Source organism: Lytechinus variegatus, chromosome 18 (genome assembly GCF_018143015.1).
Source record: "Lytechinus variegatus isolate NC3 chromosome 18, Lvar_3.0, whole genome shotgun sequence".
NCBI lineage: Eukaryota > Metazoa > Echinodermata > Echinoidea > Temnopleuroida > Toxopneustidae > Lytechinus > Lytechinus variegatus.
In genome coordinates this window covers 12476220-12503729 of record NC_054757.1, presented here as the reverse complement: position 1 = coordinate 12503729, position 27510 = coordinate 12476220, and the positions used below count along the sequence as shown (strand labels likewise).

Here is a 27510-nt window from a genome sequence, read left to right as displayed (position 1 = left end):
CCCTCCCCTCCGACATACCCCACCCACACCAAGGTATTTTATCCGGCTGTGAGGCTCAATAGCAGGTTTTCCCTTTAGCTCAACAGTCAATAAGTTGGGGACACTTTTTAGGTGGCTTTTATATTTGAGGTACATGTATCATATCTATTAATAAAATTTATGAGATTCTATAGGCAAGTATAGTAGCACAATGTTAAAAATCATTCAATCACATAACATGGCCAAATCAGGGCTTAAATCCAATTATATAACTGGAGAAAGTAGTACTTGTAAAGTATATTTCTTTTACTTTTTCTTCATCATATGAAATAGCAAAACTTATCCATTCACTGGTAAGATATCAGTGGCGTGTTCTCCTCAGCCTCAGGAGATCGGAATGAAACACAGGTTGCCTTTAATAAACTGAACTCAAGAGGGCGCTTCTCTCTCGGCAGCTCGCATGAGGAGTGTGCTCTGCATAGCATCCACCATCCCTGGTGATTTGGATATGAACTTTAGGAGATCTGTGGCACCATCGCTGTAAAAACGATATAATCAATAAATCAATATATAAATTTATCAATCAAATAATCAGTCAATCAATCAATCAATTTATAAATAATAATGATAATAGCATTATATTTACAGTGGGCCCTGCTATTATTACCCCAGCTTTAGTGGGGCTGCCTAGGCGCTCAAGCATTCAAGGAATTAATCCTGCAGTACCCATTCACCTCACCTGGGTCAAGTGCAGCACATTGTGGATATATTTCTTGCTGAAGGAAATTATGCCATGGTTAAGATTCGAACCAACGACCCTTTGTTTGAAAGGCAAGAATTAGAACCACTAGACCAGGACGCGCTCATATCAGTCTACTGGCAAATCTATGAATTTACTTTATAGTCAGGTGACAGCTCTTGATAAATCTTTTTGGCTTTTCCTTCTGTCTCCTCAATTTTGAATGATTATGTTACTTTGTATTTTTACTGTAAAGTGATGGAAACACATGTAAATGAAAACAACAAAATACATGAGGAAAATATATAGAAGATGTTGACAAACATGTAAAGATTTACCTTTTTGAGTTTTATGTGAAATAGCATTTTTCTTAACAGTGTTATTCTTGCAGTGATTGGCACTATTCAGAACATGTTTCCAACATTACGATCATAAAATAAGACCATCCCTTTTCAGCATAGATTCAATTATTAAAATAATTGTCATCCTAAAAACAATAGTACAAGGTGAAATAATAAAAAGCTTTTCTCTTTCAGAGAAAGTGATAAGACAATACTCTTTCATGAAGCTGTACTGATCTATTTCACCCTATGTGAAAATATCATTCTTTTTCCAACTTACGTGAGGAGACAGTTGATGGTAGAATCCGGGGAATGCTGGAGTAGGTGCAGAACGATTCTCACTCCTTGTTGAGCAACGTCTTCAGCATTTGACTATAAATGGAAAGAATTGTTTTAATGAATTACTACTTCAGAAGATAACAGCAGTATTCTTCAACTGAGGATACAACCAATGTATGAAAGCTAGAATAAAGTGTAAATATATTCAAACCTTAAAAAAAGTGAAGTGATGGTGACTTATACCGCCAATCGTTGACCAATTCTATTTAAAACTTTAATTTTCCATTATTCAGATTTACATGTAGCACCTCTTCTCAGTAATATTTTCATTTTTTCTGAATAAAGGCACTTCAAACACTTATCTTATAGAATGCATTGTATATCAAAAGCTATATATGAAGATTGCATCATGACATTGTTTTCTCATTGCATGCTTGAGAGGTGGTTTGATACTGAAGAGAGAAAACACTGAAAAGTCTGGAACCCAAATTTTTCTTCGTTTCTCTCGACATTTTGATTGTTGATTTTCCTAAAAATTTCAGATCAAGTTACATTTATCTCTCACACAAAAAGTTAATTGCTGTCCTGTTGTTTTTGCCTTTATGTTAACATTAGATTTCAACACTTATCTTTTTCACCATGTTAAAACCCAACACCACCATTGGAGATGGATTTGTTTTGCCTTACACCTACACCAGCTTTCAGCGCTAACCTTGCTCATTTTGTCCAACACGAAAATTGGCAATGGGTGTTGGATTTGTCAAACGCCAACAGAAGCTTTTAACACCAATCTTGTTCATCTTGTTCAACACCAATACCATCATTGGTGATAAGTGACGTTACAGGTGTTGGATAAACCAAACAACAACACCAGCATTGAACATCAACACCCTCATTAGCAATAGGTGTTGTTACTGATGTTGGATTTGCCAAACCATTACACTAGTTTTCAACACCAAACTTGTTTATCACCAACACCACCATTGACAATACATGCTGTTACTGGTGTTGAATTTGCCAAACACCAGCACCAGCCTTCTACACCAATCATGAAATCGCCAATGCCAATGAAACCTTGCAATATATTTGTTTATGTTCTGTTTTAGCCACAGCCATTGTAATATCTTTACCTTCAAACAAATCGTGATAATCACTGGCAAACGTTCCACCTGAAAATGAACAAGAGAAACAAAGGTGAGAAATTACGTCATTATGTGACTGGTACAACACATTGCTATATATAAATATCAAGAAAAGATACCAAGAAAAAGAAATGTGATTTTGATTTGATATTTGTTTTCAAAATTATTTTCCTAAAGTTCCTTTTATTGTATGAAAAAAATATTGACAAAATAGTTTTTTAAAGAACTTCAATTATATAAGGTTTTTACATTTTTCACATTTCATGAGGAAATGGCAAAAAAAAACCATGACACATCACTAATCCTCATTGACACCCATTTTATCTGTCCCACCATGAATGTCTTCACAATTTAAACAATTTCTTCATGAATCCTATGCCATATACATATTTTTTTTTATTTGCACATATAGAAACTTGCATCATCATTTCATTGGATTCTGTCCCAACTCTTTTTGAAATCATCACCACAACTGGCACTTGTTTCGAATTTCCACTCTTTACCGATCACAATAGACCCCTCGTGATCATGAGAATCATACTTACAAGTCTGAAAGCATTGTGGCGGTACTTGGCAAAGTTGGCGAGGGCCCTGGCGACATGCTTCAGGAGCTCCTTCTGAGAGCGGAACTCAGATAGCAGGGTGCATAGGGAGTCAACGCACTCTGACAATGATCCCTGGGGAAACAAAATGAATGACCCACCATTTTACATCCTATCCATGGGATATACTTATAAACAACTTCAAATTAAAAAGAGAATGTAGAATTGAAAAGCTACAAGAATGAAACACAATCTCTCCTTTCATTATTGCATTTTTTTCTTCTATTATTATAATATTATTGCACATTTAAAGCTATTTGAAACCTTAATTTCCGTAGTGAGATGCTGAAAAACCTAACTCAAGCAAACCCTGTTGAAATAAACGGCAAGTTATCATATAACTGAAATTATTACTCATAAAATTTATGTAAGCTATGTATACATATGCAACATGTACATGTATATGATTAAGAAACTTACATGTAGATTTTAATGAAATTGAAAGAGATCAATTGGTCAATTGCATGATAAATAATCAATCATAAAGTAAACCAAAAAATAAATATCAAATTAAACATATGAATGAATAAATAAATAAATCAAATGAGGACATTTCGAAAACTTAACCTTGGTTAAGATTTCAATGTAGACGACGACATCCGTCGGAAAAGCGGCGCCTATGGTCTCGCTCTGCTATGCAAGCGAGAAAAAACTGAATACATAAAATAACCTTAAAAAGGGTCTTGCCTCCTGTAACACACCCAGTAATGTGGCAATCTTTGATGATCGAATTTGTACATGTATGTGTAAAAATGATTCAAAAACATTTCTTTGTAAGAATACCTGGTCTTGTTCTCCTGTTGCTAGGTTAGCAACCAGGCATGCTGCATTACATAGCACTTGCTTGTTCTTTGGCCTTGACCTCAATACTCTCGCAAGGCATCGCCCAGATGAAAAGTCCTCCTGATACAAGCAAGATACAAGAAAGTATGCTTGTCAAACAGAGAAAGACTTTACAAGAGGTTACCTTTTCCCATTCTATCCTTTTAATTCACTTTAAATTTTAGTCTGGGAAATGTTATCTTGTTTATTATTCTACAACTCTCTTAAATAAAAATTTCTTTTGATAAGCTTGACATAAATGATCCTCCAAAAAATATCTTATCACAAGGTTATACATTCAATCAACACACCTCCTCAAGCTTTCAGCTTTATATCTTCATAAATATTCTTTTTCATCTTTTTTTTTCATTTCAAATTCTTTGAGAGACAGTTATTTACATTTCAATGACATAGTATGGTGTTTCACTTCATTTCAGATGTGGGTCATTTCCAGAGACTGCATGCCTAAATAGAATATTCATATTCCCCGGTACATTTTCTTTCCTTTTTCATCCATGCATTCATAGCTTTTTTTTCTTATTACAAATCATTTATCCTACTTAAATTCAATTGCAATTTCAAAAGTCATTATAAGCCTTCACTTACCAATTTATTATTCATTTATCCATTCATGCAATCAATCAGTTAGTCATTCCTTCATCCATCCACCCATACATCTTTTAATCTCAATGCATTCTATGTCTATGCCAGTCTGTTCCCATAGACAGGCCTAATATTTCTATAGATCTCAGTGCATCCCAGAAAAAACGAAACCGAGATTTATCACAACTTAATCATCAATAAAATATACAAATGACCTACCAATGTAAAGCTTAGAATCTCCTCTTTCATGTGATATTACTTACTTTATTCCTCATTCACCCATGAGTGAGCAAAAACAATTTGAAGAAAGGATACCAAAAACTAATTTGGCTGGGGGTATCTGAATTTCAAAAAGAAAACCACATTCCTAAAAAGTTCAAAATCTGCTCTTTCATTTGATACCTTAATCACAGAAAATGGTCAAGAAGTAAAAAAGTTATGCTCTCTCAAAATAATGCTTGCATTTCTATAATTTCAGTAAATAAACGTGTTTTCACCGATTTCCCACAGAAGCTATCGCGCGTTAACAAAAGACTTAATGCATGGCTGATCGTCAACAAAACAGAGTGTCGAGTGAGTTTGAACGCTAGCCTGTTAAACCTCTTCATTTTATGAAATTCAAGCCTTATTTCAAATAGCCAGAACTTTGTTATTTCTTGACCATTTTATGTAATTGAGGTATCTAATTAAAGAGCAGATATTGAACATTTTGAAAATGTGGTTTTCTTTTTGAAACCCAGATAAAGCCCGCCAAGTAAATTTTTGGTATCCCCTCTTCAAATTGTTTTTGCTCACTCATGCGAGAATGACAAATAATCTAAGTAATTTCAGATGAAAGAGGAGATTCTAAGCTTTAAATTGGTAGGTCATTTGTCTATTTTATTACTGATTAAGTTATGATAAATCATCGATAAATCTCGGTTTCGTTTTTTGTGGGACGCACTGTATATCTCTATACATACCTGTACTATTCTATGTCTATACCAGTCTGTTCCCATAGACAGGCCTAATATTTCTACAGATCTCAATGCATACCTGTACTATTATATGTCTATGCCAGTCTGTTCCCATAGACAGGCCTAATATTTCTATAGATCTCAATGCATACCTGTACTATTCTATGTCTATGCCAGTCTGTTCCCATTGACAAGCCTCCTAATGTCTTTAATGTGATCTCTTGCATCTGAAAAGAGAAGATTAATTAGAGTCCACAGTTTTCCATTTTCTAAAATTAAAATTCTGTATTCTTAACACTACATTGTGTTCTTCATTGACATGAACAAAACAATTCAAGAGGTAGGATGGGGGTCGAGTGTCCGGAAACTTTACATTTTTCAAGCCTTCTCTTTTGTCTTTTGATTACACTTAAAATATGAATTCAATAGTTGTAATCATCTTCTATTTTGTTCTCTACAATATTTCCTAATAGTTTGTACTAAAAATTGATAAAACTTTGCTTGTATTTTTTTCCAAATAACTTTCTAAAAAATTGATCGTCCGGACACACAACCTGTCCAGAAACAAAACAACTGGGTATACAATATATCAACTTATTGTCATTTTTAAAGGGGAATCCAACCCCCATTAAAACATGTTTTTAGAGGAAAAAGAAAAATCAGACAATTGAACAATATTGGACAATAACAAAGTTATGAATTTTTAAAAGTTGTAAATATTGGTAATCACTATACCCATGGAGACTTCAAATTGGTCGCATATGTGATTTCATAGTGATGTAAGGCAAGGACTACTTTTCCGTGTACTCAAATTGATAAAATGGCTAAAATGTCGTTTTTTCAAAAGCTTTACTTCAAATTATATTGTCTTTTATGAGGACAAAAAACAATATACTACCTGGGTTATAATTAGATTACTACCACAGGGGAATGGGAACTTGACGATAAAACCACAAACCCCTGATCATTAAGTACATGGCCTATGGGAAAGTTGTCCTTGCCCTTTGTCATAATTTACTTACCCCAGTTGCCAATTTGAAATCTACATAGTATTAGGGATCTAAATTCTAAAGCAGCCATTATTGCTTGTTTGAATTCTTTCAAACTTTCACCATTCTGTTATTACTTATTTTTCTCCTTTCCAACACAGAAATTGTATGTCCAAGGCTGGATTCCCCTTTAAAGAGAGTAATGAGGAAGTAGCCAAATATCTAATATCGTAAATCCCTATAGGTGTTCAATTGAACTACTTGAATCTTATTTTAATACCTGTTCATCACTTGATGTGGTCAGTGAAAGAAGATGTGGCAAGGCATTTCTGTCATTCTAATAATGAAAGTAAAATAAAAAAAAAACATTATATTTCAGCAATGAGTAATGACAGTTTGTGGGAACAAAACAGAGAGCTGTTTGTTTGAGTAAAGCAACATTTATGAAAAAAATAGGTTAAGCTTTAAAACCTCCAAATGCAAAGGTACATGTTTATATGGCTTATAAATAAAAATATGTGAATGCAACTCACAAACCCAAGAATTATTCATTGAAACATGTCTATAGTACCTGTCAAATACTAGCCCATTAATTTTGCTCAAGAATGTCAAGGAGAGCTGTTTTGATGAAATACTGAAGATTTTTTTTTTTAAGTAGGCCAAGAGAGGGAAAAATACCCCCCCCCCCTTCCCAGAACAATGACATATAAAGACCTACCACATCCCATATTAAAACCTGAAAATACATCAATACCAGTCATTGATCCTAAGTTCATGTCTAATAAGTTCTACAATTCTTTTTCAATAAAACTTTAACATTAATAAGTGTTTTGTGGAGCGTTGTGGCCCAGTGGATTAGTCTTCGGACTTTGAAACAGAGGGTCGTGGGTTCGAATCCCAGCCATGGCGTAATTTCCTTCAGCAAGAAACTGATCCACGATGTGCTGCACTCGACCCAGGTGAGGTAAATGGGTACCGGTAGGAAGTAATTCCTTAAGAATCTGTGTGCGCTATAAACGCCTAGCTTAGCCGGGTAATATAGGAGCGCCTTGAGCACCTAACAAGGTGGATATGTGCGCAATATAAATATCCTATATTATTATTATTATTATTTTGAATTGTTTCCTAAGCCAATTTTTTTTATCTTGACAGCCAATCACAGCTCGTCATTTAGCATCCACATCGTTTCTGGGTTCTGTCACATATTATTACATTCCAGTGTCCTGTTGTTTCATGCGACTTTACTCTGATAAGTTCATATCAAAAAGCCCCAGTACGTCCGTTTTCAATGCTATTTTTCAAACCTACCCATTGTCCCTCAAGAGCGCTCAGTACTGGATACTGCATCTTTATTTCTTTCTTCATTTACATCAAAGAAACTACAAGGGGAAGATCGGACACTTCAACGATTTTTTGAAATGCTCCAAAATGGCCGAAAAATGCTTATGGGGAAGGGCGCCCAACAGCGTTGAGTAAGTAAACCTTCGCATATCGGCACGCGACTGTGTATAAAACATATGGGGAAAATGAGAGAGGGGAGTTTGGACAGGGCTCAAGGGTGGTGCATGGGAATAATTCCACGTTTTATAACCAAGAAACCTCTGAAATATATTCATCTCAAATTCAAGGGGGAGGGGGGAGAATTGAAGAAAAAAAAATTGAAATGTAAAAATTGTTTATTCCTTCAACCTATCACCACCATTTCTCTCATATGTTTTGTACACAACCATCTCGCGATACGCAAAGGTAAAAAAAGGTTGTTCCTTGCTCAACGCTGTAGGGCACTCTTCCCGAGAATTTCATCACGCGGTTTATGTACTGTCTGATCTTCCCCTTGTAGTATCTTTGTTTACATCAACGATGAACACTGTTTATATTAATGACATAATTTTTAAACACTTTACTCACCTCAATAATTGCTGCATGATTGCCGGCATGTTCTGTGATGAGATTCAACGTACGGACAGCAAGGAGCGCTATGGCCTCCGAAGCCTGCATCCCACAGAGTTTCAACACGGGTTGTAAGGCACCGTCAGATATTGCTACAGAGAGGATATCAAAAGCATCATTAAATTACTTCAAGTTTGTTTTTCAATGAGTAGACAGCAAGAGGAACTAAAGCCTCTGCTGCCTGCACCCCACAGAGTTTCAACACGGGTTGTAAGTCACTATAAACCATTAGATTTCCTTGTGTAGCATGGTATTCCAATTGATTTGTATCCTGACTTTGAAACAGAGGCTTGTGGGTTCAAATCTCAGCCAGGGTGTAATTTCCTTAGGCAAGACTTAAATCAACACCATGCTGCACTCAACCCAGGTGAGGTAACGGGCACCTGGCAGGAATTTTTCACTTCGAATGCTTCCGCACCATAGTAGGTTTCGGGGCTAAAGACAGGGTAACGATATCCAAGTCCTTTGGAAGCACATAGGGATGTTACATCATAATGTGATATGCGCTATACAAAAACTGTGTTCTCATTAATATAATCATAGGTGTTAAGATGGGTAAGGTCAACACATTACATGATTTGAATGATAAACGATTCTGAAAATCCAAGAGTAGGACATGATACACAAGCAACGCCTTAACCCTAAATCTCCAGGGGTATTTTTATCCTTGTCATTCTCAGCAGCTGATTGCGCGATCACAACAAAAATTTGTATGATGGTAGAGAATGACGTAATCCATGCAGTTGCATTGGTAAATTTCACTGAATTCATATATCTTTATTTCATATGAATTAATTATGCTAATTTATTCATGATATCAGATTTTTTGCTCTGATTCGAATGCTATTTTTTGGTGAAAATATTCTTAATAGTATTCCTAACGATTGTGAATGAAAAAAATTATGGTAACATGACCGATTTCTTATGTATTTTATTGTTTTTTAATTTCTTATGAAATTCTTTTTTTTTTCATTTTTGTTTTTTTATTTTTTTTTCTTTGGAAATCTTTCCAGACTTAATTTTGATCATAAAGAAGGCAAAAGTAATTAAGTTTAATCAGTAAAAGTAGAAATGATACATTTATGAATTTTGGCTAAATACACAATTTGCATTGGATTTGTACATGAAATCACATTTATGAGCAATTTTGGGTCTGACATGCACTTACATAATGTTGCGTAATGTCGTAACCGCGTAACCGGCCGTCACAAATTTGGTCTCAAAATTTGCACAAGACTTGAAAGTAAAAAGTCAGTGAGCGGCGAGGTCAAAAAATTTTGCGCAGCAGATATATCGCGAAAATTGTTGAGGGGGGGGCATTATGGCCCCCCCTCCCCTCGGGAGAATTAGGGTTAAATTGATGTCCATTTCATCTAATCTAAGTCTTTCATACAAAAAAGGACAAAAATTGGCAAAATTAAACAAATCAATCTTTGAAAACGGTCTTTACCTTTTGTCTTGAGATGTGGGGATTTGACGAAGATCATAAGGGCACTTATTGCATCGATGATGAGTGTTTCTTGACTTTCGTCTGCTGTTGATAGGATACTGCATATCAATGAGGGAGAGCAAGAAGACGTGCTTGAATTATTAGACCTGGGGGCCGTTTCATAAAGCTGTACTTAAGTTAAGAGTGACTGTAAGAATGACTAGTGATCCTTTCTTGTGGTAAACGATTTTCAATGATGATCATTATTATTAAGCGCGTAAGAAAGGTTTATCGGTCGTTCTTATAGTCGCTCTTAACTTATGAATAGTTTTATGAAACACCCACCTGTATTCTTAATTCAGCTTTATTTCAAACTCTGGTTTAACTATGGATAGTTGAATGCGACACACATTTCAAACAGTAGAGGTTCAATTTAGCAGCACAAATTTAACTGTCTGGGAGTAATATTCTGAAATTGTTTTCTCTGCACACCTTACGACCCGAATGGTCTACGACTGAGTGAGTAGAGATGAATCGGTAGGTAGTCATATGCATCGGCACCGCACACCTTGCGATCCGACTACCATGCTGTCTGCGACTCAAGCATGCGCTTTTTGCTATTTGCCATAGCAACTGAGAAAATGCGCTTACTACTGCGTATGTGCATTGTTTATATCATTTACACCTATCGGAGCAGCCCATGATTTATGCAGAAATCGGCGGCACAATATTTGCAAAAGGCATGGTCAATTACCAATCTGGAATTTGTCAATACTAGGCCCGTTTTGAAAGTCCATTTTGATGCACGTGTACACGGTGTGTTTTTCGGTCGTGTACACGTTGTAAACACTGAGAGCGAGTTATGTTCTCATGTCGACACGGACCCGCATCAACATGTCATAAAAAGGGGTCTATATAGCCTAAGTCGCGGTTTTAAAGCTTACCTGAGAAGTTAGAAGTATCAATCCGCAAAAATTGGTGCAATTAAAAACTTTACTCAGCTTAGTAGTGCATTAAATTAATAAAGAATGCAAAAGAAAATCAGTGCAGGGCCCTAGCTAGCACCAACGCACGTTGGATGCGCATTTTGTATACTGAACCGTACATGCATGCACAGATTGCTTCAGAATTAAGTGTAACTGAAGTTATCGATTGATTTTCATTATTTTATTGTCAATTTGAGGAGTGTTTGTTCGTAGGCTTGTAGCACATGTGTACGAGCGTACAACACGTAAGTTGTAGCAATGATCTTGTCGCAATTGGTGATTCTCAAATTGGCTCTGAGTTTGATTGAGCAACGCTTTCGAGACCGGAGCAGACCCATTTCGTGGAACAAAAACTTGAGTCTCCAGAATGAATGTGGATTAAATCAGCGATTTTGGAAGTGAACTCACTCTAGGTTAATTGAAATATATTGACATATTAGTGATTAAAACATGTGCAGTGTCTGAGAACTAAGATTTAATGTGAGGCTGTGAGCTTGTTCACTGACTTTATAGTCCCATGCAAGCTTTATGCAGATGCTACCGTGTACACGGTGATGGAATTTAGTACACATGCACTGACCTGACTGTGCGTGTACACATGTACCCAAAACGGGCCTAGTCAATACAAGAATCAAGTGGATATAATCAGCACAATATCTCTGTATAGCAGGTTGCTTCATAGAATTGTTCATTGGAGACCTAGACCTACCTGCAAATGGCCTTGATAGCTCCTGCATCCGCTAGCAGATGCTGCAACGGTTGATGGGTAGACATGCTGTGAATCCCAGAGGCACAGGCCCTCTTGACGGGCTGGGCGTTGACCCTCGATAGATAGATCAAGGTCTGTAGGCCACCAAGTTCAACGACCTTTCTAAGTCCTTTGGGGTCACATACGTTCTCCAAGAGACCAGTCGATGCTTCAATTTGAAATGCCTGGTAAGAGAGGTCGGAGAGAAGTGGAAGGTGTCTTGAAAAGGGGGATCAAATCTTTCAGCATCTTTTTGTAAAAAAGTATAGCACCACAGTGACAAAAGTTGGAAATTGATTTTTTTAATAGCAATGATGATGATGATGATGATGATGATGATGATGATGATGATGATTTTTATCATTTTACTATTCATTAATTTTTTACGCAGTTGTGAATAAGATATTTATTTATATTCATTTCATGTTTCTTTGTATTCTGATCATGTGCAATACTAATATTTATTTCAATACAGGAGCATTCTTTAATAAAATTTGTAATTTTCAGTTAAATATTTTACTCGAAATATTCCCAATTGCATATTTTGGTTAATCACTGAATTAGTACGATTTATAATTGATTACGTTTAATCATGAATGATTTTAATTTGATCATAATTTGAGTAGAGATTGCATGACTTTAGTTTGATTTTATTTTTACCATATATTCACCCAGATCATTCAATTTCATTTTAAACCTGTGCAATATCAATCTACAAACAACCAATTTCAAAATAGCATTCTTGTATAATAATATTCAATTTTAATAACTTTCGAGTAATATACTTCCTAGATTGCATTGTTATTCCCAGTGAATACACTTTTATTTCTCACTAATAATCGTTTCAAAGAGTACTACTTTCAATTATGCATGCATGTAACTATTTCATTTACTATTTATTTCTCGAACCAAATGTTTAATTGTATTAGTTATTTTATCTTGTACATACATTGTAACCATTGCAATTCAGTCTTTGGACTGCGAGAATGGATATTTTTTCATAAAATCCTTCAATCAATGATGATGACGACAATGATGATGATGATAATGAAGATAATGATGATGATGATGATGATGAAGATGATGGTGATGATGAGATGATGATGATGTTGATGATGATGAAGATGATGTGATGATGATGATGATGACGTCAATGATTATGATGATAATCAAGATGATGATGATGATGATGAAGATGATGGTGATGATGATGATGAGATGATGATGATAATGAAGATGATGATGAGATGATGATGACGACAATGATGATGATGATAATGAAGATGATGATGATGATGAAGATGATGGTGATGATGATGATGATGATGATGATGCTGATGATAATAATACCCCATCCTTGTATATTGCATATCACATTGTGATACACCATCCCTATGCACCTCAAAAGCATATTATTACCCTGGATTTAGTCCCAAAGCCTTTACAGTGCGCTTCCATTCAAGGAATACTTTTTTTAAATAGATAATCATTTGGAAGCCAGGTGAATTAAATAACACAAAAGCTGAGTGTCTTTTAGGTTGTCTCTGACTTCTTTAGGTTTTATAATATTACCGGTACCTGTTCACATGACACTCATATGGTCATGTAGAAAATTCCTTGGGATAGATAGAGAAGGTACTAGTATTCTTGTGGTGTACAGCTATGCTTATCACCTGTGAGCACTGCTATATCAATGGGCTTAAAATGCTGCCTTTTGTTTTGAAATGGAATAGTGATATGTATTTTTTTTTTGGGGGGGGGGTTACCAAAACTAAAGCTTAGGCTTTACATTAAAATGGACTACAGAATACGGGCTCAAATGTTGTTGCTTAAAAAAATAATGTTCTACGGTACTCACTGTTGAGCCGGATCGTGCCTTGGTGACCAGCTCTGTGACGGGAAGACATATATCACACACTCTCTCGGGGTCATGTAGGCTGAGCTGAGGGAGGGGCACCTTCTCCTTACAGCATTTGCTGCAAAGGACCCTTCCGCACATCCGGCAATGGTGCTTCCGTCTTAGCTGGGTGAACTTCTGGTTGCAGGCGATGCATATCGATGCTTCGTCATCGGACACCCATCTGAAAGTTTGAAAAATTGATAATGCGTACTCACATGACACACTTTGATGTCTGTGTGAGTAATGCGTGAGCAGTACCTCCATTTGGCAAATTTCCCATCAAGCATATTGATAGACTTTTTATAGACATGCTGAGAATCTTCTATTTTGACATTAATATCTTAATCTAATGCAGCCACTCTTTAGCATATATTTTTGGGAAGACTAAGATACAAATTTTGCCCTTTGTAAATTACACAATGATCACATACTCACCTCACTAGATGCTATGAATCAACAACAACCAGTTTGAGTTTAATGTTTCATTCGGCAATTTTTTTTTCATTATACCCATGCGCCGAGCCACCATGAAATCCAGACCAAGTGAATATTTAGTCAACTTGTTTTTATTGACAAAATTCACTGTTTTGTTGTATAATTAAAACATCAATAGAATAAATGATATCATTATCAATTGTGGTGGTACATGTAACTCCCGTAGGAACTCGGCAGGACAGCATTTTTTGCTGGTAAACGCCAAGCTGGTATATAACCAATTACCTATGAAACATTTTACGTCTAGGCTAATCAGTCATAGTGGCTGACGTTATAGACGACAGATATCACTCTTGGGCCTTTTTATCAAAGTGGAGACAATGGCAGAGTTAGGATTCGAACTCACAACCTTGCGATTATGAGTCCAATGCTCAAACCACTGGACCACACGACCCGTTATTATTATTATAAATATTATTATTATAAATTACAAACAATTTTTTGAAAATGCATGTTAGCCATCAAGAGCGGGATTCTATTCTGTGTCATTCTGCAGTGCAATGTTCAGCTTGAAACCTACGAAACCTAGACAACCTGACAACTAGCATTTGGAAGCAGAATCAAGTATTCTAAAGACTTTATATTGGACATCCGCTCTTAAAAAATTTGATAGCCCTACATGTACCTCCCCCATCGCTCTCTCTCTTTTATATCCTTGATAAGTACAATTCTTGCCAATTTGATGAGTATATTGACTAATAATTTGTGGGATCATTTCGTAATAAAGATCTACATGTAGCCATTTTCTATGTCATTTTCATTTCATGCTGGGGCACTTCAACTTAACGACAAGCTTGACTAGATCTAGGCTAAAGCGCCCAGTATTCGGTCACTCAAGCACTGATTTTCCAGGTTAGCGGAATAGTCACTTTTTCATGTATACCTAACCCAGGGAGCTCCCTGGGTTGTAGGTATACGTCTCGAGACGGAAACCTCAAAAAAACGAAAAGTTCTCTCCTACCCCAGTCTCGATCGGCCAGTTTTTTAAGATTCATAACAAAAATGGCCGATCGAGACTGGAACCTCAATCGTAACAAAATGGCCGATCGAGATGAGGGTAGGAGAGAACTTTTCGTTTCTTTGAGGTTCCAGTCTGTGCCCAGATGTCAGGAAAACATACGTCTCAAGACTGGAACCTCAAAAAAACGAAAAGTTCTCTCCTTCTACCCCAGTCTCGATCGGCCAGTTTGTTACGATTCATAAAAAAAATGGCCGATCGAGACTGGAACCTCAATTGTTTTTTTTTTGTTATGAATCGTAACAGACTGGAACCTCAATTTTTTTTTTTTTTTGTTATGAATCGTAACAAAATGGCCGATCGAGACTGGGGTAGGAGACAACTTTTCGCTTTTTGAGGTTCCAGTTTGTGCCCATATGTCAGGAGACTGCCACTCGTTAGACCTTCATCCATATAATCGTGGTCAGTGCATTCTATTTTCACAATTCATTTGGAGAAATATTTAGACCATAAATCACGCTAGTCCCGTGAGTATGGTCAAATACACGGTAAGCCCCAGGGGCCGATTGCACAAAAGGGTCTTTGCAAGGACCGTCTTTTGTGTCGCCCATTTTTTATGATGTGCCATGTGAAATGCATTTTAAATAAATCATCTGCAAACATATTTTATTCGTCCGTTAAAATAAACAAAATATTTGTTTATAAAATGATGTGATACATCATGAATTTGCATAAAATTTGATTTAAAAGCAAGCTAACGAATCTTATTCTTTATCATAAATTTCCGAATCACCCCGCTTATAGAGTATCATAAAAGATGGGCGACACGAAAGACAGTCCTTGAAAAGATCCTTTCGTGCAATCGGCCCCAGGGTTAATGTATACCCAGTTGTTGTGTGTCCGGACACTAGGACAGGTTGTGTGTCCGGATGATCAATTTTAGAAAGTCATTTTGGAAAAAATTACAAGCAAAGTTTCATCAAGTTTTAGTACAAAATGTTATGAAATATCATAGAGAACAAAATAGAAGATGATTGCAACTATTCGTATTTTTAGTGTAATCCAAAGACAAAACAGAGTCAGAAGACAGAAGGCTTCAAAAATATAATGTGTCCGGCAAGCCAGGACCCCCGACCATCCATCCTACACAAGTCAAAGTCTGACTGTGGGGAAACGGAATTTCCGTTTTCATAGTCATGACTCATACTCATACATGCTGTAAGATAACGGAATTTAAGATTTTCTGAAAGAAACGGAAAATCATTGTCCATAACCATGCTGTCCCTAAAAGTTTTTGTAAAATTAAGTCTTAACATGCTTAACGTTAATCATGTTAATTAGTACGGTTAATGATAATTAATCTTTAAGGCATTATCGTGATATAGGGAACCACCGTTCACTTCATACAGCAGCGCTTTATTCAGTCACACGCACGGTTCCCTATTTCCACTCTAGGCGACACCGCAATACTTACCCGTGTTAAGAAACTGAGACTCCACTCACGCGCATTTGGGCAGCCCTAGCTTAGAACTAAGCTTTCTTTCCGTAAAAAATCTTTATTCTTATGATTCAATAAATGTTAATGAATATATAATTACTCTTAAATCGGTACTCACCGGTTCTTTTCTTGAATTTTCTGCCAAATTCCCACGCTTCTGGCTTCAATTCTGCGATGGATTCTGTTGCCATAGACAGCTACACATGCAACTCTATTTATAAATGGAGCGCCCCTTACGAGAGTTGTTAATGCCGCGGAAAAATTGTTAGGCATTTTGGCCTGTGGTCAAGGCGTTCTTTTGTTCTATTTTTTTTATAGGTATGAGATCGAAATCACAGCGACTATTCACACTGTTCCATAATGATTCCGAAAGGAGGTGCAGCACCCCCCACCCACATGGGCGCAAATCCCAGGGGGACACTTCCCCCTAACCCAAAATAGTAGGGGCACATTATCAAATGTCCCCCTACTATTTTTGTTCTTTTATATATGATGGAAAGAAATAGGCCTACATCATTTAAATCGAAGTAAAACATGTATTTTGGACGAGACGACCTTCTTTTGGGGGTGATAAACCTTCCTTTTTTTTTTTTTGTTAGTTTGTTTCTGTTTTCCAGCCCCTGGTCCCCTACCTTAGATTTCCACCCTTGCCTCCCACTACTCTTGATATTGTTTGCGAATCTGTTTTGTAAATTAAAGGGGAATTTCACCCTGATAAAAAGATGATGAAAATATGAGAAAAATCATTTCAAAATATCGATGAAGGTGTTATTTGACAAAAATGGAGTTGATAGAATTTAGAATGCTTGATTTATTGTGACGTCTATAACGAGCAGTTGCTCTATCCTAAATATAAAATGCCCAAATTTCCCATTTTTAATGGTCCGTAACGACCCACTTTTTTCTTTTTGATAACAAGTATGAATTGATATAGGCCTACTAAAATGTACCATAAAAATCATTATCATGTATTTCTTGACATTTCATTTACTTTTTTACCATAATAATAGCTGCTTGCAAAGGCCTACGCCGTCACAAAAAAACCCGGGGGGCCGGGGGGGCACTTACATTGACGAGTGGATACCATGCGCGACCAAAAAAAAACGTAAAAAGGATGTCCTTTTCACGATAGGGCACGTTACCTACGTAACGTGATAAGGGTGTCAAAAAACACAAAAATAACGAAAAAGGGTATCTATTAATTCGCTAGGAAAACCGTCGTGTTTAGGGTCTAATTTGCGGGGATGATAAAACAAAATCAAAATGTTTTATAAAGGATGTCCTTTTTGCTCCAACACTTCGTGTTTAGAGTCCGATTTGCGCGAGGTGTAGAAGGTGGGGTCGTACTAAACCAAATAAGGTAAAGCCGACGACCGAAGGACCCGTAACAATAAAACATTCCTGTACTTGTTTAGGGGTTCATTTCAGGGAATATTTGCCAAGAGTATCGTTTTGTTTCCAATACTTGTTAAGGGTAGGGTTTCACACGCCAATACTTGTTAAGGGGTGCATTTTCAGAATATGGAAATTACGTGTTTAGGGTGCTTTTCGAGACCCCATGGTCGCGCATGGTATCCACTCGTGAATGGAAGTGGCCCCCCCCCGGGCAAAAAAAAAAATCTTACCTTTGAAAAAGATTGGTGGGGGATGGATTTTCCTCGAACGCATACCAATTTTTTTTCTGCTATTTTCATAATAAACTTTAAATGAATTCAACTTTGCACTACTTAATTTTTTCAAAGACAAAATAACAAAATTACATCTCGTCATCATCATCATCACCACTATCATTAGCATCACCATCATCATCACCACAACCGTCACCACAACCATCATCATCACCAAGATAATTTTCATCATCGTCATTGCCATCATCATCTTTTTTTTTCTTTATTTTTTCCCCATCCCTTCTTTTTTTTCTTCCAATATTCCTCCTTTTTTTTAGAGCGGCACACCGTCCGTCATGCTCCCTCACTGATTATCCGCCTCTATATGCTTGGTGTTGTATAAATTGGCGGATACCTGAATGAAATACTGAAGAGAAAATAAGGAAAGGGAAAAAGTAAGAAGAAAAAGAAGATGAGGAGAAGAAAAAAAGAAAGCCAAACAAATGAAACAAAACAATGTCAAAATTTCGTAATAAAGTCTTCTACATGTACGTCAGTTTAATAATGATGTTTTCATTGAAATGAGAACAAAAAAAGAATTGAAACCATAGGCGGCGGAAGCGGGGACGTTCCCCCCTAAATTTGTTGTTGACCTTTTTTTTTTGCTTGTCAATTTATTTTCCTACGTCCCCCCTAAAATGTTTGGGTTGAGAGCCTTTTTTTTTGCTTGTCAAAATTTTTTAGGTTGTCCCCTCCTAAAATTTGGGGCTTCCGCCGCCAATGATTGAAACAGGACTACATTATAATATAGTGTAAAGAAATAGAGGGAAGCTCCGAGACAATAAAAAGGTTGAAAAAGAAAAAAATGTGAAAACACAAAGCTCTCACAACATGAGCATAATAACAAATAATAACAAATAAGCGAGGACAAGTAGCTGAGGGACCCCCCCCCCAACTCTCTCTCTCTAGTTATCTATCTATCTATCTATCCGACTCGATTATATAAGAGAAGAATTTACTAATCAAAATATTATGAGCAAAAAGCACGAGCTGATATTTTTTATGAATATTCAAAACTGATAGAGAGACGCAATCGAATTATTCGATTGCGACAAAATTGATGATCTGAGAATTTATTGTTTTTAGGAATTCATTAAAAGCATAAAGTTGATCAGCATTAAAATATGGCAGGCGCAACGCATGAGCTAAAGCTTTATAGTCATACATCGATAAAAAATTTTAAGTATTTTTGGTAATCATGAAAAAAATTGATATTTCATGAAAGAAAGCTCAAATCCCGAGGAGGAATATTCTTATGAATTGACTTTAAAAAAAACTGTGGTAAGCCCCATTTAATATTTGATTATAAGTCGAATAAAACAGTAAAAGCTGACAAACGTTCGCGTGATATTTGGCAACCTCCCCCCCCAAAAAAAATAAATAAATAAATAAAAAATAAAAAAAAGTTTTTAACTATAATAATGATCGAAGGTAATTTTGTCTCGCGTAGAACTGGACAAATGAAAAAAAGATTGTCACTAAAAAAATGAAGGTAATTTTGACCCACGTAAAATTTGGCGAGCCCCCCCCCCAAAAAAAAAGGAAAAAAGGTTTTAACAAGCAAAAAAAGGCTAAAAAGGAGAAAGAAGAGACAAGAATAATTATGAACGAAATATCCCCATTACAAATAATGCTGTGATCATCATAAGGGAGGGGTCGCATAACTAGTATGAACAACGTATTTAATTCCAAAATATTTACTACAAATCTCAATAGGGGGATCGGGCAGAAATGCTCACCCCACCCCCCCCCCCCCCCCCCCCCCCCCCCCGATCCGCCACTGATTCCAATCAATAATGACATTTATCTGCAATACTGATACTTTGGAATCAAGATACTGAAGATTGATACGCTTTACATAAATTATGAACGTCTGACAAAAAGATAATCTACCGATCACCTGACCGATCAGCTGACCAGTTCGCGTATCACTTCGGAGTTGATCACTCGTCGCAGCTGTGTGGAACGCTCACCGAAAATCAACAAAAAGGGCCTGAAATGTAAGTTTAATGATAATATATTTTAATTTGAACTACTTAATTAATACTTTTAATGTCTCCCCAACAAATGAAAGTCATATCACGTAACTCCAATTTGTATTAAGGCGTACATTTACCAAAGTCTTGGGTTGGAAATCAGAACAGCATTGTCTAACCCATATTTTTGGGTAATGTCGCCTATGAGGTCCATACATGTTAATGTTTGGACCTCATTGGTACTAGGAGTGCCCTATTTCCACTCATTCAATGAACAAGGTTATAATATAACCTTGTTCTCAGTTATATCTCCATGTGTGACAAAATAAGGGTGGCAATGATTGGCTTATTTTCTCTTTATCTTTGGGGCAAATGCTTGATTTTTTTACACTGACAGTTTCCATTAGTCCTGTTAATTCATACTGCTTGGCTCTTATTTAAATTTGATTCTTTATATCATTTTTTCTTAATTAAAAATAGAGATCAAAAAATGAAAATTTTCTTGCCATATTACTTTCCACCAATAGAGGGCGTACACAAAAATATGCCCAAAATTCAAGTTTTTGAGCGCTCTGGTGAATAAAAAAATTATTCCCACATTACTAATGATAAATAAATTAAAACTGTATGAAAATTAGTAATTTTGGTCACAAAAGTGATATTTTAATGATTTTTTAGAGTGTGTGCTCTATACAGCATTGGCATACCATAGTCCTACCTGTAGATTCTCCACAGGCCAGATGGTAGCAGTGAACAAGTGCCTATTTCCACTCCTAGTACCAATGAGGTCCAAACATAGGCGACATCAGTGGAATTGCGGGGCTAGAAATCTTTGAGTACAGGATATTTCGATATTATTTCACAAGTACGCTCTCTATTTCTTTTTTTGGCCAATATTATAATTAAAAATCGTAAATTCATTGTAAGCAACAAAAATAAAATGAAAGATATTAAGGGAAACTTACATTTTGACGACTTTTTCCTGATTTTCTTGGCAGTTGCTCTTCACTTCTGACTCGCGATCGAAGCTGTTATGCAGATCACGTGATACGCTTTCTCGTCAGGTGATCGGTTGGTTATTCTTTTCGCCAGACGTTGATAATGATATATTTCATAACGCTAGCATTCATCGCAAATTCAGGTGAAAGCGATTGGAGTTAACAGCGCAAGCTTTAAATTTTTCAAAAAATAAAGTTTAATTTATTGCATAAGTTTCGCGCCGGACATGAAGGATCATTTGGTCCCATATTGGCGTAATGCATAACAACGGGGGGGGGGGGGGGGGTGTCCCTACCACTTCAACGACTATAGCCAGAAATTATGATTTTTTTTTCTCTCCTAGCTTTTTTAACCAAAATCCCCCCCCCAAAAAAAAAGGGAACTAGTGTTAAAGAGAAAGAGAATTATGATAGAGGAACACAAAATACTTTTTTTTTTCAGCTTTTATTTATTTGACTTATAATCCCATAATCAAATATTAAATGGGGCTTCCACAGTTTTTTAAGCCCGGGGGCCACTTACATGAGTGGATACCATATGCGCGACAAAAAAAAAATCTTTTTCACTATAGGGCACGTTACGTACGTAACGTGATAAGGGTGTCAAAAACACAAAAATAATGAAAAAGGGGTATATCTATTTCGCTAGGAAAATTACGTGTTTAGGGTCGAATTTGAGGGGATGATAAAACAAGATTAAAATGTTTTATAAAGGATGTCCTTGTTTTCCCCAACACCTCGTGTTTAGAGTCCAATTTGCGCAAGGTGTAGAAGCTAGGTGGGGTCGTGCTAAGCCAATTAAAGGTAAAAAAGCCGAAGACCGAAGGACCCGTAACAATAAACATTCCTGTACTTTTTTAGGGGTCATTTCAGGGAATATTTAAAGAGTATCGTTTTGTTTCCAATTCTTGTCAAGGGTACGGTACACGTCAATACTTGTTAAGGGGTGCATTTTCAGAATCAGGAAATTACGTGTTTAAGGTGCTTTTTGAGACCCCATGATCACGCATGGTATCCACTCGTGAATGGAAGTGGCCCCCGGCTTTTAAAGTCAATTCATAAAAATATTCCTCCTCGGGATTTGAGCTTTCTTTCATGAAATATCAATCTTTTTCGTGATTACCAAAAATACTTAAAATGTCATTTTTTTAAATCTTTGTATAAAGCTTTAGCTCATGCGTTGCGCCTGCAATATTTTAATGTTGAGATACAACTTTATGCTTTTAATGAATTCCTAAAAACACTAAATTCTCAGATCATTTGTCGCAATCGAATGATTGGAAATGAATGATTAATAAGTTTCATGAATAATGTTTAAAATGCGTCTCTCTATAAGTTTTGAATATTTAAAAAAAAATGTCAGCTCGTGCTTTTTGCTCGCAATATTTTGATTAGTAAGAAGTTCTTGTATATGCGAGTTTGATAGATAAATAAATAGAGAGAGGGGGAGGGTCCCTCAGCTACTTGTCCTCGCTTATTCCAGTTTTTTTTTATTATGCTCGTACGTGTTGTGAGGTTTTCAAAGTCTTCTTTTTCTCACCCTTTTTATTGTCTCGGAGCTTCCCTCTATTTCTTTGCTACGATGTATAGCCCTTCTTACTTGTTTCAATTCTTTTATGTTCTCATTTCACTGAAAACATAATTATTAAACTGACGTAGAAGACTTTACAACAAAATTTTGATATTGTTTTTTCTTGTTTGTTTGGCTTTCTTTTTTCTTCTCCTCATTTCTTGTTTTTTTTTCTTCTTAGTTTCCTTTTCCTTATTTTCTCTTATTTCATTTCATGAGGCATCCGCCAACTTATATACAACAACAAACATATTTAGAGGCCGATATCCAGTGAGGGGGCGTGGTGGTATGCCCCTCGATCTAAAAAAGGAGGAAAATAGAAAGGAAAAAAAGAAGGGAAGGGGAAAAAATAAGAAAAAAAGAAAGACGATGATGGCAATGATGATGATGATGAAAATTATCTTGGTGAAGATGATAGTGGTGGTGATGGTGGCGGTGATGATGATGATAATGATGGTGGTAGTGGTGATGAAGATGAGAATGAAGTTGGTGACGATGCTATGATGATGATGACGAGATGTAATTTTGTTAAGTTGTCTTAAAAAAATAATAGTGCACAGGCGAAATCATTTAAAGTTTATTATGAAAATAGCAGAAAAAAATAATTTGAAAAATTGTACCGTTGCGTATCCAGTGGAAAATCCATCCCCCACCAAAAAAGAAAAAAAAGTGAGATTTTGTTTTGTTATTTGTGACGGCGTAGGTCTATGCGAGCAGCTATGGGATGGGAAAAAAAGTAAATGAAATGTCAAGAAATACATGATAATGACTTTTATTGTACATTCAGTATATCAGTAGATAACTTCATACTCTTTCCAAAAAAGAAAAAAGTCGGTATATTATGGACCATTAAACATGGGCAGTTGCTCTGTATATATTATGCAACTGCTCGTGTGTAGTGGTAAGTTATTCACTGATCTACATAATTCATGCGGCGCACGGCGCGTGCGCAATGTTTAATAATTATTGCTGTGAACACAATGAATGTCATCAAAAACATAATCTCACAGATCAAATAATGCCAGCTCGACGCGCAAAATCAGAAAAAATATATATTTTCTGCCCTGATAATTTGGTAACCTTATAACCTAACCCAATTTCTAAGTATTTTAAACATAAACAGGATAACTACAGACAATGATTTAAATTAACTTTATATTCTTTTGCGAAAATGAATATGAAGGACAGCTTTTTGATAAAGAACACAGTTTTAGAGTGTTAGAGCGCGATTTATACCTACAACCCCTAAATCCTGTCACTGTCGGTATGAAGCAGTGATTCCATCAGCTTACGGTAATAATTTTTGCAACACGGGCGCCAGTCCGAGAAACAGACAGGCATTTGCCCAAACGGACAACATCTCAACCTCTGCTCATTTCTTTTTGCACGGGCACATAAATCTCGACGTAACCCATCGCATTTCTCCCTATTTTCTCCTCCCTTTTATTTTCCATTAATTTTTCTTTCGTTCACTTTTTTCTGTCTTCTTTCCCCAATTTTTTTTACCCATCACATTTCTCCCTATTTTCTCTTCCCTTTTATTTTCCATTAATTTTTCTTTCTTTCACTTTTTTCTGTCCTCTTTTCCGCTTCTATTTTTGTTCTCGTCTCACCGCTTTTCCTCATCCCCCAGCCTCCGACGCCCGTGCAGATTCGCAAACAATATCAAGAGTATGTCTACTTGCAAGGGCGGAAATCTCTCCCCAAAGGTAGGGGGACCAGGGGCTGGAAAATTTGACAAACAAACAAAAAAAAGAAGGTTTATCACCCCCTAAAGAAGGTCATCTTAACCAAAAGAAATTTGACAAGCAAACAAGCAAAAAAAGGGGGGCATCCCAAAAGTAAGATCGTCTCTTCCAAATGTTTTATTTCTATTTTGAATGAAATGACCAAAAATAGTAGGGGGATATTTCATAATGTGCCCCCTACTATTTTGGGTGAGGGGTACATGTCCCACGGCCCTGGGATTTGCGCCCATGTGGGTGGGGGTGTTGCGCCTCCCTATCGGGATCATATCACAGCGAGTATACACTCTTCCATATGGAAGAGTGTTTACTCTCTGTGATTTCGATCTCACACATATGAAAAAAAATAGAACAGCTAAGCCTTGATCACAGGCCAAAATGCCTAACGATTTCTCCGCGGCATTAACAACTCTCGTAAGGGGCGCTCCATTTATAAATAGAGTTGCATGAACAGCTGTCTATGGCGACAGAATCGTAGGCAGAATTGTTGCCAGAAGCGTGGGAATTTGGAAGAAAATTCAAGAAAAGAACCGGTGAGTACCGATTTAAGAGTAATTATACATTCATTAACGTTTATTGAATCATAAGAATAAAGATTTTTTACGGAAAGAAAGCTTAGTTCTAAGCTAGGGCTGCCCAAATGCGCGTGAGTGGAGTCCCAGTTTCTTAACACGGGTAAGTATTGCGGTGTCGCCTAGAGTGCCTATTTCCACCTCCATTCACTTTGTACACAAGTGCGCGTACACAAATCTACGAGTACGAGTGGTTCCCAAAACCACGATTTGGCCATCTTTAATAACCATGAACTGCACTTGGCAGTGGATTTCTAGTACTATAGTGGGTCGCGCGTGCTGCTAGGCCACTTCTGGCGTCCACAACATACGACTTATGGCGTGATTTTTCAGTGCGCGGCGGCATGTATCGAACTGGCCTGGCCCCTCCCCTTAATACTTTCCAACACGACAATCAATACCTGGGACTAAGATCAAAGTAATAATAAAACCTTGGCCCTGTCACATCGGCAACTTACTTTGCTTTGGCAAGGCGAAATGGACTTTCAGAATACACATCTGGGCTGCCCTCTGTCTGAGCTGGATAAATTTCGATGCCTTCTATTTTGATCGTTCCCATTATGATTTTTTAATTAGAATTTGTGCGCCGGGTTTGTGCGATCGTTCGACCTCCGACCGATTCGGCACGAACCAAAACAAACAACGACGAATCAATATATTTTTTTGAGAGAGATGACGTCATTGTTTTTTTTTTCTTTCTTTCTTTTAAGTTTTTCTTTTCATAAAAAATTATAAAGCTAATTATGAAAAATCTATATAAACAAGTATTCAGAGGTTGAGAATATTAGAGAACTAACAGAGTGACAGGGAAAGGAGGGATTCGAAAGTGAAAGCCGGGGTACACGATGTGGAGGTATACGCCCCCCCCCGCCCCCCGACGGCCGGTGAAAAAAAGGCATCCATTTATATCCGCGAAAGGCGGGGGGGGGGGGGGGGTTGGCAATACTGAAACCAGTGGCCTATCTATCGTTCATATATGGGGCAACAAAGGGCAAGTTCTCGGCCTTGATAGGATATAAGAATAGCCTAAGAAATTATATCAAAAGAAAATTAAGGAGGAATTTGCATCCCCTCCTATATAATTCCCATTTGATGTTGAGAATGCATCGAATCTGAAGAAGCATAAAGTGGATAAAATGCAAATCCGTAACATTCTGTCACTTTGATTCCTGAATCTCTATCACATTTTTTATAGCTCTTATACTTATGAACTCCTTTTCTGATGTGGCATGATGATGATCGGCCCCAGAGTTTAAGGCCAGCTATATGCGTGACCCCCAAAACACATAATAAATGATCTGATTTTTAAGATAGGGCGTTACATACGTAACGTAATAGGGGTGTCAAAAACACTAGAATAATGGCCTATACGCTAGGAAAACTGTCTTTGTACGAGGCAATGCCGAAAAAATGGTTCATTTTTATACTTTATCAAGTTTATGTACAAAGAGAAAAAATTCATAAAAGAGTGATTATTTTTCGTACTGCTTAAATAATAATTAGGGTTTCATTTAGTTGTTAAATGGTCTGTAATAATTTCCATTAAAAAACAATGAAAAACAAAGGATAAAAAACAAAGTTACGTTAAGCAACTCTAAAAACAAGGAAATGCATAAGGAAAAAAATTGGCTTTCGCAATTTTTCTTTGTGGAAACGTTTAAATTAGATTAAAAAGATGACATCTACAAAAAAAGAGAAAATTTGAAGTGAAATAGGATGTTAACGTTTTTCAAGAATAAATTTGCAATATTATTAATAATAATTTTAAAAAATCAGATTTTTTTATATTATTTTGTAGTTTATGTGGTAAAAAATGAGCGTGCCAAATTTCGGCGCGATCGCGCGAACGGCGGCCGAGATCAGAAGGGGGCATCATGCCCCCCCCCCCCCCCTCAAGTCCTCAATACATCTCATACAGCCCAGTCCTTTCAGGGTTAAGGGTAGGGATTCACACGCCAATATTTGCTAAAGGGATGGTCCAGGCTGAAATCGTTCATATCTAAATAAATAAAGTAAAATTCACAGAGCAAAATGCTGAAAATTTCATCGAAATTGGATAACAAAGTTATCAAATTTTAAAGTATATCAATATTTGTGAAACAGTTATGCACATCGTCATAAATACTCATTAGGTGGGCTGATAATATCCCCGCTTTCCATTTTCCTATGTTATATGAAATCATAATTGCTTCATTTATTTTTCATACATGTGTAAATGATGTTCCTCCATAAATGCACTAATCATTTGTCAATCAAATATTATTGTTATATATAGTTCTTGGTATATAGTAAATTGTTTTTAAATAGCCTAATTTTACATAAAAATACAAAAGAACAAGTGGGCCGGGATATGACATCATCAGCCCACCTAATGGATATTCATTAAGACATGAACTGTTTCACCGGAAAAAAAATGCAAATTCAATAAATTCGTCATATGTTATCCGATTTAAATCAAATTTTCAGCATTTTGCTTTGTGAATTTTACTCTATATTTATTGAGATATAAATATCTCCAGCCTGGACCATCCCTTTAAGCGGTCCATTTTCAGAAAATGGAAAATAC

The 27510-nt window shown here is 36.5% G+C and overlaps 1 protein-coding gene across 1 annotated transcript; it reads right to left on the bottom strand.

Annotated features, from left to right (window-relative positions):
- LOC121431903 lies at positions 1-25575 on the bottom strand. Its single transcript, XM_041629683.1, has 12 exons — positions 25403-25575; positions 13424-13646; positions 11527-11750; positions 9853-9950; positions 8361-8494; positions 6733-6789; positions 5616-5690; positions 3866-3985; positions 3026-3157; positions 2469-2507; positions 1340-1431; positions 1-517 (listed from the first exon to the last, which is right to left on the bottom strand). Exons 1-12 carry the CDS (start codon positions 25501-25503, stop codon positions 409-411), a joined length of 1404 nt encoding a protein of 467 aa, XP_041485617.1. The 5' UTR covers positions 25504-25575; the 3' UTR covers positions 1-408.
- Between the last annotated feature and the right edge of the window lie 1935 nt (positions 25576-27510).

What these genes read in the sequence shown, in the direction of transcription:
- LOC121431903 (XM_041629683.1), bottom strand. Translation starts at nt 25,503, where the DNA reads ATGGGAACGATCAAAATAGAAGGCATCGAAATTTATCCAGCTCAGACA. An exon ending in ATCATGCAGCAATTATTGAG is followed by an intron (nt 6,790 to 8,360) that starts GTGAGTAAAGTG and finishes TTTCATTATTAG; the next exon opens with AATGACAGAAATGCCTTGCC. An exon ending in TTATCACGATTTGTTTGAAG is followed by an intron (nt 1,432 to 2,468) that starts GTAAAGATATTA and finishes TTCCATTTATAG; the next exon opens with TCAAATGCTGAAGACGTTGC.